The 16,522-nt window shown below is 43.7% G+C and overlaps 1 protein-coding gene across 5 annotated transcripts in view; it reads right to left on the bottom strand.

The window, feature by feature from the left end:
• LOC310953472 (LIM domain-binding protein 3-like) overlaps nucleotides 1-16,522 on the bottom strand; it is a 55,673-nt gene that overhangs the window by 19,645 nt on the left and 19,506 nt on the right. For 3 of the 5 annotated variants that reach the window (XM_083922515.1, XM_083922514.1, XM_083922513.1), the window contains exons 3-5: nucleotides 15,125-15,276; nucleotides 8,536-8,605; nucleotides 5,209-5,414 (exon numbers count right to left, since the gene is read on the bottom strand). In XM_083922515.1, the coding sequence (XP_083778641.1) occupies nucleotides 5,209-5,414; nucleotides 8,536-8,605; nucleotides 15,125-15,276 (428 nt within the window). Of the gene's footprint in view, nucleotides 1-1,121; nucleotides 1,145-5,208; nucleotides 5,415-8,535; nucleotides 8,606-15,124; nucleotides 15,277-16,522 lie in introns of all 5 variants that reach the window. The other 2 variants (XM_083922516.1, XM_083922517.1) reach the window with 1 other exon arrangement.

Below are 16,522 nucleotides of genomic sequence, written 5' to 3'. Positions count from 1 at the left end.
GTGTCTGCATTGGGTCCACCATTTTCGTGTTATCCCTGAACCGTCCACGACAGAATAACCATATTAAATTACAGCATATTTGACGTAATTGAACTGATCTTGACTTTAAAATGGGCTCTGGTTTTGTTTCGTTTTTACAGTTTATTACATTTAATCCTGTGATGTGGTTATTTACTGTAATTTCACCATATCCGTCCGTTTGCTACCAGCTGTTTTACCTTTTTTTCACCGTTTTTTTTTTTACGGTGTAGGCGGAAACAATTGAAAAAAGCGTTGGCACTCAGAAACAGAATCCCGCTATGTGGACACAGGCCCTGAGGCGTCCTGTGAGTCGTGGCAAAACGGCGACGTTTGACGGCGTGGGAAGGTAAACGGGCTGTCATCGATCATGCTCCGTGGCCTTTACAGCTGCAGGAAAGACGGAAATAAAACAAACCAACCACACACACACACACACACACACACACCAGGACCTACACATCCAGTTAGAGATGATCAGTTCGATCCCATCTCTCGTGTTCAGATATGACATTAATCAAACCTCATGCATGTTCAAACCTCCGACCTTTACTTAAATGCCAAAGAGACTTCTCACAAATGATCGCACCAGAACGGAAACACAGCGGGGATTTAATGAAATACGTGTTTTATAATCTACGGATGAGTCTGCGGATGCATGCGGAGCCAATCAGCACAACACCAACACCAGAGCGACGGAAATAAAACATTCACAAACACCCTCGGGCGGATTCTGACAGCTCATTAACTCACTGCCTCTTCATTAGCTGCAGACTCATTTGTCTCTTCGGTTTAAAGAAGCTGTCAGTCTCTGGGTGATCGACCACGCTGGATCGGTTTACAGCGAGTAACAAGAAGAGGGCGACGTCCTGGGCTCATGGGAAACGGGGTCTAGACTTCAGGAACAGAAGCAACCAACTATATCCAGCTTTTGCGTCCCGTAATTTTACCCAGTCGTCTAATATTGGACAATGATGCACTGAAAACGGCACTCCGTCCCAACAGGGGACAGCGTGACACCCACAGAACCACACCATGCCTTAAAAAGGACCAAACAGCAGAGCAAACACAAGATGCAGGAGGCAGCAGGAGGCGGTACTAACTTGGGAGCCGCGGGAGGGTAAACCTTGTTTGAGCGACGGCAAAAAAAGAGACAGAAGAGACAGAAGGGAGAGAGAGAGAGAGAGAGAGAGAGAGAGAAGATGAAGTCATTAGAAAACTGTTTGGTGAGTTATAAAAGAGGACAGAGAGGGAGGAAGAAAAAGTCAGAGGGGGCGGAGACGGACCCAATCTCCTGCCACAGGCCTCGAGGCTGCAGGGCCGTCCAATCAGTGAGTGAAGACAGACTCTCAGGGCGCACTCCCACTGTGCCTCCGTCCCGTGCCCCGTGCTTTAGGGTCCTTGTCCCCCCCTCCAGGCCCGTTTGTACTCACACTACCTGGGCCTCGGAGAATGCTTCTTGCTGCCTATACGTCATCACGCCGTAACACGTCACACGCATTGATGACGTCATGGCGATGCGTGGCTTTGTTTCCAGATCTTTCCGTAGACCTCGGAGTTTTTGTGCGTCTTGTCGACTGTTTTTGAATCTTTTCATCGACCAAATCTGCAGTAAACACTCCACCTCCGCATCACACCAACGTGAACCTTTCGCCGCCATTGTTTGAAATGTCCGCGCATGGTCCCTCCTTCTTTTTTCTACGTCCCAACAGGCGCACAGGAAATGACCTCAGAACCGCCGTAGGCCTCGTGCTCGTACACGTGCGCACGCTCGTGCTCGTACATGTGCAAACGTGCTTTACTAAAGCCCACCTCTCCCAAACGGGCCGTGGACGGCAAGCGTGCCGCTCCTAGACGTGGTACGGTTGCACTCACACTGGTCAAAGGAACCAGACTTTAGCCGTGAAACGTGCTCGGGCACGGTACGGAGGCACAGTGTGAGTGCGCCCTTAATGAGGAGGTCTGGGGCAACACATACAACACCAATTTGAATCCATTAATTATTCTACGGGAAAGAGAAATCCGTATCGTTTGCGAAGTACAATGAACGCACTTATGAGTGTTCTCGGGGGCGGCTGCAGAGACATTTCTAGGTTTGATTGAATTAAAAACTGAACAAATTGGCTTTAGGGCGAAACATAATCAACGCCCTGCTGTTATCTAAGTACTTTAGTGTGGAAGGCGAAGGACGCAGAGATGTGACCTCACAAGAACAGCCCTGAAATCTACCAGTGTCTCAGTCTGGGGAGGAGTTCTGTGGAATAGTTTTGACATGAGAAATAGTAAAAGTTTAAAAGAAAGTGTAAACAACAGGTGTTTGATTTGTACAGAAGGGAAGATGGGGGTGGTTACATTAATAAATAAATATATGACAAATGTAAGACTGAGTTTGCAGTGTTTTAGCTTCTTAGCTCGTTTTTTACTTGTTTATTTGTTGATGTGTTTCTTGGTGACGGAGAGGGAACATCAGCAGAAGACCGCACTGGCACTTTAGTAAGCACCAAGTGGCCGGTACTTTTAGCTTTTTTCGTTGTTTTTTTATAGCATCTGTAACGTGTATGTGTGTGTGTGTGTGTGTGTGTGTGTGTGTGTGTGTGTGTGTGTGTGTGTGTGTGTGTCTGTGTGTGTGTGTGTGTGTGTGTGTGTGTGTGTGTGTGTGTGTGTGTGTCCAGAAGCTTCCCTGACCTTTAACAGCAGCCAGAGGAACCAACAGGTGTTTCAGTGACACAGTAACCGAATCACACTGTCAACCGAGTGGGATTCGTAGTAGGCATGCTGGGTAACAGTGTGTGTGTGTGTGTGTGTGTGTGTGTGTGTGTGTGTGTGTGTGTGTCTGTGTGTGTGTGTGTGTGTGTGCGTGTCTGAGAGAGAGAGAGAGTGTGTGCGATTATGAACAGTTATAGTAACAGCCACACACTCCCCTCCCATCACAGCTCTGTAACACACACTTGTTATGCAGAGTAATATATATTATATAATGACGTATTGATGCGTCAGTGGTGCAGCTGGTAAAGATGGAACTCATTTTAATCACCGTATTTTCGGGACTATGAGTCGCACCGGCTAAAAAATGCATAATGAAGAAGAAAAGAATATATAAGACGCATCTTTTGTTGGAAATAAATTAAAATATCACTCAAAACTTTCTTTTCAGTGTCATATTTCACTACTCGTGATCTGCAGAATAAGATTTTCCTTTTGTGTTCAGTCTTCCTCAGTTTTCTTTATAGTTGATGTTTAAATTTGAAATTTTCAGCGGTACAGGAGTAACAGGAGGAGCAGATACTGGCACACAAGCCTCGAGCGCCCTCTTACGGCCGTGTGAAAATAACGAACATGTGAAAAAAAGGTGTAATTTATATCCTGAACATACGATAATCAGTTTTTTATAATCTGAATCTGTAAAGGAACTAAAGCTGTCAGATAAAAGTTGTGCAGTAAAACGATTATTATCTGGGGTCGGGTCTCGAGGGCAGCAGCTTTAGCAGGGGACCCCAAACTTCCCTTTCCCGGGCCACATTAACCAGCTCTAACTGGGGGATCCTGAGGCGTTCCCAGGCCAGTGTGGAGATCTAATCTCTCCACCTGGTCCTGGGTCTTCCCCGAGGCCTCCTCCCAGCTGGACGTGCCTGGAACACCTCCCTAGGGAGGCGCCCAGGGTTCATCCTTACCAGATGATCCTGAACCACCTCATCTTATCATTTATTGGTTATATGATGCGGACTCATTGTTTGGAAGACACTGAATGTTCTGGTTCGTCCACTTTTCTCCTTCTTCTCGGGGTTAAAGGTCAGTGGAGGTTTAGAGTCAGTTAATAACTAAAGAGTGTAACTCAGGTGTGACGTGTTGTTGGTCAACACGGCGGGATAATGCTGCTGAAACGTCGCAGGACCTCAGAGGCGGAGCTGCTGCTGCGGCGGCCGAGGGGGACCGGAAAAAAGCCAAAAGAACCAGTTTTTTGGAGAAAGTGAACTTTCACACTACATTTTTATAGCTAGCTTCACGCTAACGCAAAATGAAAGCTAATCTTAGTTGTTGATGTTGTTAATTTCTCCCTGACTTCAGATCATATTCCTGCTGGAAGTTGTTTGATGGTGTAGTCTTGGTTTAGAAGCCGTTATTGGTGGTTTCTGATGGTAGAAAGTGTTGCAGTAACGTCAGTCCAGAGTCACACTGCTAACTAAGTTATATATAGCTACATGCTAACACCAGGGAAAGCTAATATCCCCAATTTCAGATCTTATTCCTGATAAAACTTGTTTTATTGTGTAGTTTTTGGTTTAAAAGCCTTTATTGGTAATATTTGATGGTAGAAAGTGCTGATATAACGTTACTCCATTGTTATATATATATGTAGCTAAATGCTAATGTTAAATGAAAGATCATCTTGGTTGCTGATTTTGTTAATTTCCCCCCAATTTCAGATCTTATTCCTGATGGAACTTGTTTGATTGTGTAGTTTTTGGTTTTTAGAAGCATTTATTGATGGTTTTTAATGTAGAAAAGTGCTGCTATGATGTGAGTAATTACATGCTAACGTCAGGGAAAGCTATAATCTTGGTTGCCAATGTTGTTAATTTCTCACCATTTTCAGATTTATTCCTTCTGAAAAATGTTTGATTGTGCAGTTTTTGGTTTAAGGAGTATTTCGCTATAAAATAGTGAAAAAGGTGACACTTTAATCCGTCATAGTAGTTGTTTAAAACAGCATGTCCGCATGTCGTTGAAGCCTAAATATTGAAGCCTGCGCAGTATGAGCGTCAACATGTCTATTGGGTTTTAACTAGCATCTACAGAAACTTGCAACAAGAAGGATTCATGGAGAAGAGGAAGGAGCGATATGATAACATTGAAATTTGGACTGAATAATAAAGATGGACGTAGCTTCCGGGTCTGAAAAAAGTGAAGTCAATCTAGTTTCAGGTCTTCTTCTTCTACAGCACGATGTTAATTTAGTAAATTATGGTTCATTGAGAGTCAAACAGACGAAAGTAGGGGACGCTTTGATTAGCGTTCGGTTGCACTTCGCTAACAAAGTTAACTGTTGCTAGCTAGATTAAATTAAATCAAACTAAACGTGGTTCTTTAGCTCTTCCTGATCAGCTTTGTGTTCATCCCCTCGTCCTTTCAGCAGCTCCGCCTCTGAGAAACAAACTCCCGCCATGTTCCCTCCTCCTCGTCTCTACGTACCCGGCAGGCCGACCTGCCTGAACGGCCGCCATCTCCCTCAGAGTTTCCTCTGAGTACAGGCCGATCGGTGAGTTATACTGCTTCCTCTGAGTGGGGCTGACCGCCGCCGCCGCCGCCCTCCTCCCGGGAGAGTCTGCCTCTGCAGGCCCCGAGGAGGCGCTGCAGGCCGACAGGCGGCCGTTGAGCTGCACTGACTGAGGCTGAGACTGAGGAGCGGGAGGAGGGAGGAGACGGGGAGGAGCAGAGAGGGAACTATCAATATCGGATCAATACGTTCGTTTACACATCGTACTGTCGACTCACGCCACCACAACGACTTACATCTGTCACATCTGCTCCACGTTATAATGTTCAAACAGGAATTTTAAGTTATATTTTTGTAATTCTAACCCTATTTTTTAATATTTGTATAAATTATTATCAGTAGTAGTATTTTATTAATATCTGATTAATATGTTTCATAGATTCATTCTAATGTAAATGTTGTAAAATGTGTTATTAATATATTTTTTTGTAATTCTAACCCTATTTTTTAATATTTATATACATTATTATCAGTAGTAGTATTTTATTAATATCTGATTAATATGTTTTATAGATTTATTCTAATGTAAATGTTGTAAAATGTGTTATTAATATATTTTTTACAATAAGAGACTGAAAGCAAAATGTCAATGTCAACATTTCTGAATCTTATTTTTTATTATTTTTATTATTAGGTCTACTCACGATTTTCAATAAAACTGTTAAATTACAAAAAAATGTAGTTTTAAAAATATAATTACAATATAAACCTATACACATCTGTATTATAACATTTGTCCCACATTTTAATGATTCAACTTTTCTATTTTTAAGTTTTATTTTTGTATTTTTAATTATATATTTTTGTTATATCATAATTATATATATATTATTATTATTATCAATACACCTTAATGCTTCTCAGTCGTATCAGTTGAAACATGAAGGAAAATAACAATAAATTAATTTGAATTAATTAAATAAAAAAATAATAAATACGATAAAAAATAAATTCAAATAAAATATAAATATATAATAAATAAATAAATAAATGGGAAATTTAAATAATAAATAGGAAAGTAGATGGAGAGGGGAAATAATACAATTTGAAAAAATAAAAAAGTAATTGAAGCAGAAAAATCAATTTATGTCAAATGTAATTAAATAAATTAAAGCATTTGTTTTTTAAATAATCTTTGAAACATTTAATGACATATAAATAATATATTATATATTATCAGTTAATTAACTATACATTTATTATTCATTATTTATTTTGGCATCTTTCTGAACTTTGGTATCAGTGAATCTGTCTTTACGTGTTTTTCTTCCTGCCGCCACCAGGGGGCGACAACCAGTGTGACTGAAACAGAGAGGAGGGAGTCCACAGTGTGTGTGTGTGTGTGTGTGTGTGTGTGTGTGTGTGTGTGTGTGTGTGTGTGTGTGTTCTTTTGGCAGAGCAGGACGCGTCCACACCTGCACGTGTGTCCAGTCTGTCCAGATTTTGATGCTCACAGAGAGAAAAATAAATAAATCTCTACGTGTTGACACAAAAACTCCGTCACCAGCTCTTTGGCTCGGAAACAAAACAAAGAGGAACAGATAACAGACAACAGCTGATCCGTTCCACCACAGTACCCAGAGTGGCTGTGTGCGGACAGACGGGCGATTAAACGGACGTGGTCGGATGTTATCACGACCACAGACAGGAGGCGCTGCGACCCTCCTCCACCTGCCGGTCGGCTCAGTAAGACGTTATCATGTTACGTTGATTTTCCGTTATTTCTTTAGAACAGCGACTTGCTACGGACGCAGTTCTGATCTGAAGGAGCGCCTTCGTCAACTCGCGGTAGAAATCGTGGTGAATTTTATTTTTTTACTCCTTTAGTGAGTAGCTGTGAAATAAGCGGAACAATGCGAGGTCATTAAAGTGTCGTAAAATCATCCCATGGTCTTTTTCAGCTCTTGCACACGTCAAATAAACCATCAAGACAGTTTTTATCGTGCAACAACTATCAACGTAGAAATCCAGGAGAGTCGCTAACAGTGGTTAGCTCGGGGCAGTACGGTGAAGGCATTCAAAGGTCTTTTTTAACCACTAATGCTGCTGAAAATAACAGCAAACCTCTGCAGCAGCATGAGAAGAGTCCCTACACACAAAACAAAGCACCAATGGGCTCCTTCCTTTGGGATTGACTTTGGTAATCCACTGTAATGGACTTTACTATGAGAGGAGCTGGTACAGGGGCCAGTAGGTAAGTCTTTAAAACACTCTTTAATAAACTCTGGCTTCACTAACTACGCTGATGCTGCTTTGTTGTGTGGGTAGGGACTCTTCTCATGCTGCTGCAGAGGTTTGCTGTTATTTTCAGCAGCATTAGTGGTTAAAAAAGACCTTTGAATGCCTTCACCGTGCTGCCCCGAGCTAATCACTGTTAGCCATGTCCAGCTGTTAGCGACTCAATCGGATTTCTCCGCTAATAGTTGCTGCACAAAAAAAACTGTCTTGATGGTTTATTTGTATTGCCTGTTGTGTGTGTGAAAGACCAACACGCACTGACGTTTTACTTCAGCCTCATGTCTCGATCGACACTTCCTTGTTTTGTTTTCACGTGCTCCGTGCGTAACGTAGCATCCCGTAATAATCACAGTCTCTTAAAGGTCCCTTAACCCCTATTTAGCAACATACAGCAAACCCCATGAATCACGGTGTGACCATGTTATTAGAACATAACAGTGCCGAAAAAGACCGTGGGATGATTTTACGCCAGTATTTCCCTTTAATGCTACTCAACACTTGAAATGAAACGTGTTTATGGCGGTTTTAAAGACGTCCCACTTGCTCGCCGGCTTCTAAAGAGCAGCAACAAACTGTGCGATGTGAGAGTTGTAGTAGTATCCCCATATATATACGTGAGTTTGGGTACGTATTGTCTACCGGCGGACCTCCGTGCAAACGCCACGACAACAGCGGCACGCGGAGCTCCAGACAAAAACCAGACACGTCACCGGCAGCGTAAAGTAAAACATCCCGATCAAGAGATTCAGAGGTTTCAGACAAAATACACAGAGCCACCACAGAGCTTCACGCCACTTAAGACGCGCCTTCAAGCGTGTAGCCGCTGCAGTCGAGCTGGTACCATTCTGTGGAAAAAACGCCATTACGCTGATGATAACGGCCTTCTGAACCGGCCGGCAGGTGTAGCAGATGAGCCCTGATAACGGCTATTCGATGGAGTGATAACGCCTGAATCAGGTGGTGCAGCAGCAGCAGCAGCAGAAATGCATGATGGGTAAAGGTACCTGTTGGTGAGGGATCATGGGAATGGCAGCGTCCATTCTCGGTGTCGGCATCATAATGGGTCGCTTCGCCCTGCGGGAGGAAAAAGAGGAACAGCTAAAATAATCATTCAGATCATATTTGTTCGCTTTAGAGCTGCACCCAAACAGTCGACCGGCCGGCATTTGGAGCCGTGTCTTGTCAAAATTAAGTCAAAATCTCTGTAACTGGCGGTTGGCCTAAGTAATCAATGCAAGAAGAGAGGAAGGCATGCGTCAACCTTTTGGCATCTCGAGAGGAGAGTTTGGGTCCGACCGTATTCAAAAGTCTCACACTAAACTTTAGGCAAGGCAACTTTATTTGTAACGCACTTTTCAAACACGAGGCAGACTCAAAGTGCTTCACATCACAACACGTCATCGATTAAAATGCATTACAGAAAGACAAACAGAATAAAAACCCTTGTACCCTAAAGAACGGGGCAAGGTACGGGCGCACAGTGTGAGTGCGCCCTTAGTGATCTAGAAGGCTTACGTAGTGGGAGCATATCAGCGACATACTGCGGCCCAAGACCCTTAGGGCGCACTCACACTGTCCTTCTGTACCGGGCCAAAACCGTTTTTTCAGCTAAAGCCTAGTACGTTTAAGCAGTGCGAGTGCACCCGCTCCGCGCATAACTGCGCATAACTTGAAAGAGGTGGGCTCTTGTAGAGCCGTTTGCACATGTACGAGCACGAGCGTGCGCACGTGTACGAGCACGAGGCCTACGGCGGTTCTGAGGTCATTTCCTGTGCGCCTGTTGGGACGTAGAAAAAAGAAGGAGGGACCATGCGCGGACATTTCAAACAATGGCGGTGAAAGGTTCACGTTGGTGTGATGCGGAGGTGGAGTGTTTACTGCAGATTTGGTCGATGAAAAGATTCAAAAACAGTCGACAAGACGCACAAAAACTCCGAGGTCTACGGAAAGATCTGGAAACAAAGCCACGCATCGCCATGACGTCATCAATGCGTGTGACGTGTTACGGCGTGATGACGTATAGGCAGCAAGAAGCATTCACGCCGAGGCCCAGGTAGTGTGAGTACAAACGGGCCTGGGGTGCGGGGGTTGAGGGAGGGGGGACAAGTACCCTAAAGCACGGGGCGCGGTGCTGAAGGACAGTGTGAGCGCGCCCTTAGTCACAACATGAATCCAGTCCGCCTTTGTTGGACGTTTGGTCTGAAAACATTTACATATTTCGCTTTCTCTCTGGCTGCTAATAATATATTTAATAGATATTTCCTCTTCAATAAATGAGCTTCAGGGGGAAAACAAACGTGCGTGTTGCTCGTGTAACCTCCTGCCAGCGCGGCTGAATATCTGCGCGGCTCCGTAATAAGCAGAAATGATCTGCCCGCTGCTCCCATCTCACCTCTCCGCGTGCCTCGGCTGAATATTATTATCGTGCCTTTAAAAGTTCCCTGCCCTTCGTTCAACCTTTTCTTCCACTTTCCCCGAGCTCCTGAGACGTCTCCTGTCTCCGCACGGACTCTTTGTATTATATTATTCTACCCGCTAACCCTAAAGCTCACCGTGATGTTCTCTCTCTGACCTCTCACCCTCTCCACCTCCTGCTTTTTCCCATTTGTAGCTGAAAACGTTTCACTTCTTTCCTCTGAAAACGATTTTTCTTCTGCAGGTGAATGAAAGAGATGCTGACACAGTTTCCGTCCGTCAGTAAATGACGCTTACATCACAGTGATCCACATACTGAAGGATGCTACGCGGCGTAATCCTTTTTCTCTACCCCAGAAAAAAACAAGATTACATCCAAACACACCGAGCGAACTCGGGCTGACCCCCACCAAGGGTCATATCGACGCCCCAGCGACTGAATAACGTGAAAATTAATAATTGAAAATGTATTTCTTGGTGCCTTTCAAACACCCAAGGTCATGTTAAAAGACAAACAAAGCAAGAAACGATAAATACAATAGCACATATGCGTATACACATATACAAAGAAGACACAGTGCCGCTAGATAAATAAATAAGGAGGATGAAATGGTGTGGGGGATAGAGAATTATACGGAATAGGAACATTCAGAAAAGGTTTGTGTTGAGGTAGAACATGAGGGTGTTAATGTAATATGTGCATATGTGTAGTGGGAGTGGGTTTCAGAGTCAAGGTGCTGAACAGCGTAAAAAAAACAGAGCGCCCGATGTCCAGCAGGGGGCGACTCCACCGGCTCAATAAAGACTTGCGATTGTACAGAAGTCAATGAGAAAATGAGCCTCAACTTCTCACTTGATTTATTTCCTCAGTAAACATTTTCCTAATGAGTTTATGTCTCAATCTCTAGTTTCAGGTCTTCTTCAATACAGCATGATGTTCATTTAGTCAATTATGGTCCATTTAGAGTCAAACAGACGAGAGTAAGGGGCGCTTTGATCAGCGTTCGGTTGCACCTCGCTAACAAAGTTAACCGATGCTAGCTAAATTAAATGAAATTAAACGTGGTTCTTTAGCTCTTCCTGATCAGGTTTGTGTTTGTATTCAAAGTCAAACAGACCAGAAAGCAGGGGATGCTTTGGGGCGGGGCTACCTTGTGATTGACAGGCTGCCAGGCTAGCGACAGAGTAGAGGTTTAGCGATACATACACACAACACTGTACATTAAAACGATCTATGGCTGAAGTGTCACTAAAGTGAGCTCTGATCTGCTCCAGCGTTGTGTTTGCGTTAAAGGTAAAAACACTAAAGTGAGCTCTGATCTGCTCCAGCGTTGTGTTTGCGTGTAAAGGTAAAAACACTAAAGTGAGCTCTGATCTGCTCCAGCGTTGTGTTTGCGTGTAAAGGTAAAAACACTAAAGTGAGCTCTGATCTGCTCCAGCGTTGTGTTTGCGTGTAAAGGTAAAAACACTTAAGTGAGCTCTGATCTGCTCCGGCGTTGTGTTTGCGTGTAAAGGTAAAAACACTCAAGTGAGCTCTGATCTGCTCCAGCGTTTAGTTTGCGTGTAAAGGTAAAAACACTAAAGTGAGCTGTGATCTGCTCCAGCGTTGTGTTTGCGTGTAAAGTTAAAAACACTAAAGTGAGCTCTGATCTGCTCCAGCGTTGTGTTTGCGTGTAAAGGTAAAAACACTAAAGTGGGCTCTGATCTGCTCCAGCGTTGTGTTTGCGTGTAAAGGTAAAAACACTAAAGTGAGCTCTGATCTGCTCCAGCGTCGTGTTTGCGTGTAAAGGTAAAAACACTAAAGTGAGCTCTGATCTGCTCCAGCGTTGTGTTTGCGTGTAAAGGTAAAAACACTAAAGTGAGCTCTGATCTGCTCCAGCGTTGTGTTTGCGTGTAAAGGTAAAAACACTAAAGTGAGCTCTGATCTGCTCCAGCGTCGTGTTTGCGTGTAAAGGTAAAAACACTAAAGTGAGCTCTGATCTGCTCCAGCGTTGTGTTTGCGTGTAAAGGTAAAAACACTAAAGTGAGCTCTGATCTGCTCCAGCGTTGTGTTTGCGTGTAAAGGTAAAAACACTAAAGTGAGCTCTGATCTGCTCCAGCGTTGTGTTTGCGTGTAAAGGTAAAAACACTAAAGTGAGCTCTGATCTGCTCACGCTGGCTCTCGTGGCGTGCGTGTCTCCGTAACATCCGTGTGCAGAGTTCAGGTAAACAACAACAAACATGTGGGACTGTTTCCATCAGTGGGACGTTCAAGTGTCCTGGGTGGAGCCGAGGCGGTGGGAGGCTGCAGACCGTGCTGCAGATCCCTGTCACACTGTACGGCGTCCTGCTTCTCCGCTGTTAGGGAGAGAAGGAGGAGGACGTTTCCCAGCATGCACCAGCTCTGGGTGCTGTTGTGTGGCAGCGCTTCACAGCTCCACCTGCACACCTGACGTGCACTCTACATCCAATTTACACACTTTTGCGTCACCGTGTGCCGCAGATTTACCCCCAAAGACGCTCGTCTACACGCGGGATAAAAAGTGAGAACTCCACGCCACTTTAGTGTTTCCTTTCTACATCGTCTCCGTCCAAACACGGCGTCAGAAAGAATCCTATTCAGAGGAGAATTCTCCGATCGTGTGTAAACGAAGCGCACAAACGCAGGGAAACGTCTGTGTTTTTAAAAAATAACCGCGGACGTGTGAACGGGGCTTTAGTTTACGTGAATGCTTTCACCGTCCTGAGCCCAAATCAAGGAAAATATCTTTATTCTCTGTAAAACTGACGACAAAGACAACGCAGATCACTCTTTTCAAGACTCTCCTACACAAATAACAAATACACACACACACACACACACACACACACACACACACACACACACACACACACACACACACACACACACACACACACACACACACACACACACACACACACACACACACACACACACACACACACACGGACACACACTTGTTGCACGATACGCAGAGATGTCACCGCACACACAGGTGTTAGGTGACCGGCGCGGTTCGTTTCCACAGGACGACGGTGCAGGAATCGGGACAGCGTAGATACCGTAGCTTCTCACGGTTACGGACGCGTGACGATATGTAACCGCGGTTACGGCAGATGAGAAAACGTAAATCTAAGAAACACGTGCTACTCCTAAAGTATAAATCCCGTCGTTTAGGTTGGTTGAGTCCTGAAATTGAAGGCAGAGATCCAAACCGAGTGACGGTCACGGACTTAATGGAGCCACTTTGTGCCGCGGAGAGAAGAGATCGATTGGCTTCCTTCTCTGCATTGTGAGTGTTTCATGAGGAGGAGGAGGGTCAAACGCCTTCTGTTGTGCTCGCCGCCGTGTGTCAAAGCTTCACATCTATTTCCTGACCCCTGTGTCGCTCTGTGGCTCCTCCGCGGGCGTCGCCGGCCACTTTGCTCTCACAAAACAACAACGAGTGACAGGAAGAAATGATGAGAGAGGCTCCGGGTCCTCAGCCCCGCGTCTTATCTTCATCTCCCAGAGGGTTCGCAGTTATGAGACTCCGCTTTGGACCCACATTCATTTCCTCGCTGAGTTTATCAGATCTCCTGTGTCAGACACCTTCAGGGCACCAGGAGGAGGAGGATTTCACTCTATTTCTGTCCCAAACAGCCTGATGCTCATCCTCGTTCCCCTCCTGCAGCACGTGAGCGACTACGGAACAACCCTCCTTTATAGAAATCACATTACGGGTGCATTTACATCTATATTCTTTATTTTACACTTTTCTTTTAATGCAACTTTCTACTTCTGCTTCACTAAATTCATCTCAAAGCTTCAGTTTCTCTGTAAATTCAAACTTTAGTCATAAATTAAACAGTACAGCTGAATTTATTAGTCGAGGAAATAAATATAACTCCTTTATTTTATTCGTTTAAGTCATTTTTCATGTTAAAAGTATTTTCATTTCAGGCGGTCGGTGGCTCAGTGGTTAGAGCAGCAGCCGCGGTCGGGTTGGACTCCAAACCTGCGGCCTTTTGCTGCGTGTCTCCCCCTCTCTCTCTCTCTCACCCTATTTCCTGAGCGACTACGGAACAACCCTCCTTTATAGAAATCACATTAATGCACGGGTGCATGTACATCTATATTTCATTATACAATTGTGACGTACTTTTCTTTTAATGCAACTTTCTGCTTCACTAAATTCATCTAAAAGCTTCAGTCTCTATATAAATTCAAACATAACAGTACAGATGAAATCATTAGTCCATAAATCAATTATTTGATTGACAGGAAATAAATATAACCCCTTTATTTTATTTGTTTAAGTCATTTTTCATGTTAAAAGTATTTTATTTCGGGCGGTTGGTGGCTCAGTGGTTAGAGCAGCAGCCGCAGTCGGTTCGACTCCGACCTGCGGCCTTTTGCTGCGTGTCCCCCCCCCCCCCCCTCTCTCTCACCCCATTTCCTGTCTGTCCTTTATAATAAAAGGCTTGAAAACTGCCAAAAAAATAGTCGAAAAATATATATATATTTAGATTTTTTCCTTTTATTTATTGTTATAATTTACTTTTAATTTTTTAATTTGTATTTGTTATTTTTATTTATTTATTTTTTAATTTATTGTTAATTCTTTGTACATAAATACATTTTTTATAATAATTTTGATATATTATTTTTAACTTCTTGGATGTATGTTTATACTTTATTCTTTAGATTTTCTTATATAAATATAATTTATAGAATCCTTTTAATTTATAATAAATTAAATTAAATTTACTTTTTTTATTTTTATGTTTAATTGTTGTTTATACTTTTAATTTACTGTTAATTCTTTAGATTCTTTTATACAAATATATTTTATAGAATCATTTAAATGTATTAAATATTAATTTTATTCTTGTTACATTTTTAATTCAATGTACAGTTTCTTTGTATTTTTTTTAATATGAATATATTTAGAAAATATAGAATCATTTTAATTTATTATGAATGTAATTTATTTTAATTTGAATACCTTACTTTAATTCTTCACTGCATGTTAATATTTAATAATTTAATAATATATATAATATATTTAGTTAATATTTTTAGTTACTTTGATGAACAGCGTGTTTGTATTTTTATTGTATTTAATTCTTTAGATTTTCTTTTAATATGAATATGTTTGATAGCATCAGAATGACGTCGTTGGTTCCTGTCCTTACTTGGTCATCGTGAGCGCCAGGTTGTAGTTGGCCATCTTGATCTTGTTCTGGGCCTCCAGGTGAGTCATCCCGTCGGTGCCCACGCCATCGATGGCCACGATGACATCACCCTGGAGCAGGTTACCCTGCGCCGCCTTGCTGCCCGGAGAGATCTGTCCAAACAAACACAAAGATGTTGACAACTTAAACAAACCAAGAACAAACCTGCGAAAACTCCACTTAGGGCGCACTCACACTGTGCCTCCGTACCGTGCCCAAACAGGTTTCACGGCTAAAGTCTGGTTCTTTTGACCAGTGTGAGTGCAACCGTACCGCGTCTAGGAGCGGCACGCTTGCCGTCCACGGCCTGTTTGGGAGAGGTGGGCTTTAGTAAAGCACGTTTGCACATGTACGAGCACGAGCGTGCGCACGTGTACGAGCACGAGGCCTACGGCGGTTCTGGTGTCATTTCCTGTGCGCCTGTTGGCACGTAGAAAAAAGAAGGAGGGACCATGCGCGGACATTTAAAACAATGGCGGTGAAAGGTTCACGTTGGTGTGATGCGGAGGTGGAGTGTTTACTGCAGATTTGGTCGATGAAAAGATTCAAAAACAGTCGACAAGACGCACAAAAACTCTGAGGTCTACGGAAAGATCTGGAAACAAAGCCACGCATCGCCATGACGTCATCAATGCGTGTGACGTGTTACGGCGTGATGACGTATAGGCAGCAAGAAGCATTCTCCGAGGCCCAGGTAGTGTGAGCACAAACGGGCCTGGAGGGGGGGACAAGGACCCTAAAGCACGGGGCACGGGACGGACGCACAGTGGGAGTGCGTCCTTAAAGAACAACAGAGTTAGAATGAAGAGGACACGTTTTCTGTTTTCGGGTCATCTTCTTTTAGAAATATCCTGAATGTAGGTTCACGTCAGCACACAGGTCAGCGCACACGCCAGCGCACACGCCAGCGCACACGCCAGCGCACACGCCACATCTGCATCCTCCAATCACTTAATCCTGTGAAAGTTCATGGAAAAGGTTTACGACTTCACATGAAACAATCAGTCAAATGGGAACGGAATTAATCAATAAGGTGATTATTAATGCGTCTGCGTGCTAAAGTCCTCTTAATCTGACAACCCTCCTCAGGAATGTGACTTTTGCTTCCACAGCGACCTGACCCTCATCTGCAGTGTTGTGCCTGAACGCGTTCACTCATGTGTCTGTGAACGACGCTCTCTCAGTTTAACTTTGTTCATTTCTTTAGAGCCTTCCAGGCGAAACCCAGTTTAAAACACACCGTAAACAGGCGTTAATATGGAGCGGAAAACACATCCAATCTGGCAACACCAGCCACCAGTGTTGCACCGCTGCATACGTCATCAAAACAAAAACAGCACGGAGGCGTCGTGTGATCAT

The sequence above is a fragment of the Echiichthys vipera genome, assembly GCF_963691815.1.
Source record: "Echiichthys vipera genome assembly, chromosome: 11".
Taxonomy (NCBI): domain Eukaryota; kingdom Metazoa; phylum Chordata; class Actinopteri; order Perciformes; family Trachinidae; genus Echiichthys; species Echiichthys vipera.
Note: the sequence above shows the minus strand (reverse complement) of the source record. Positions and strands in the feature narration are given on the sequence as shown.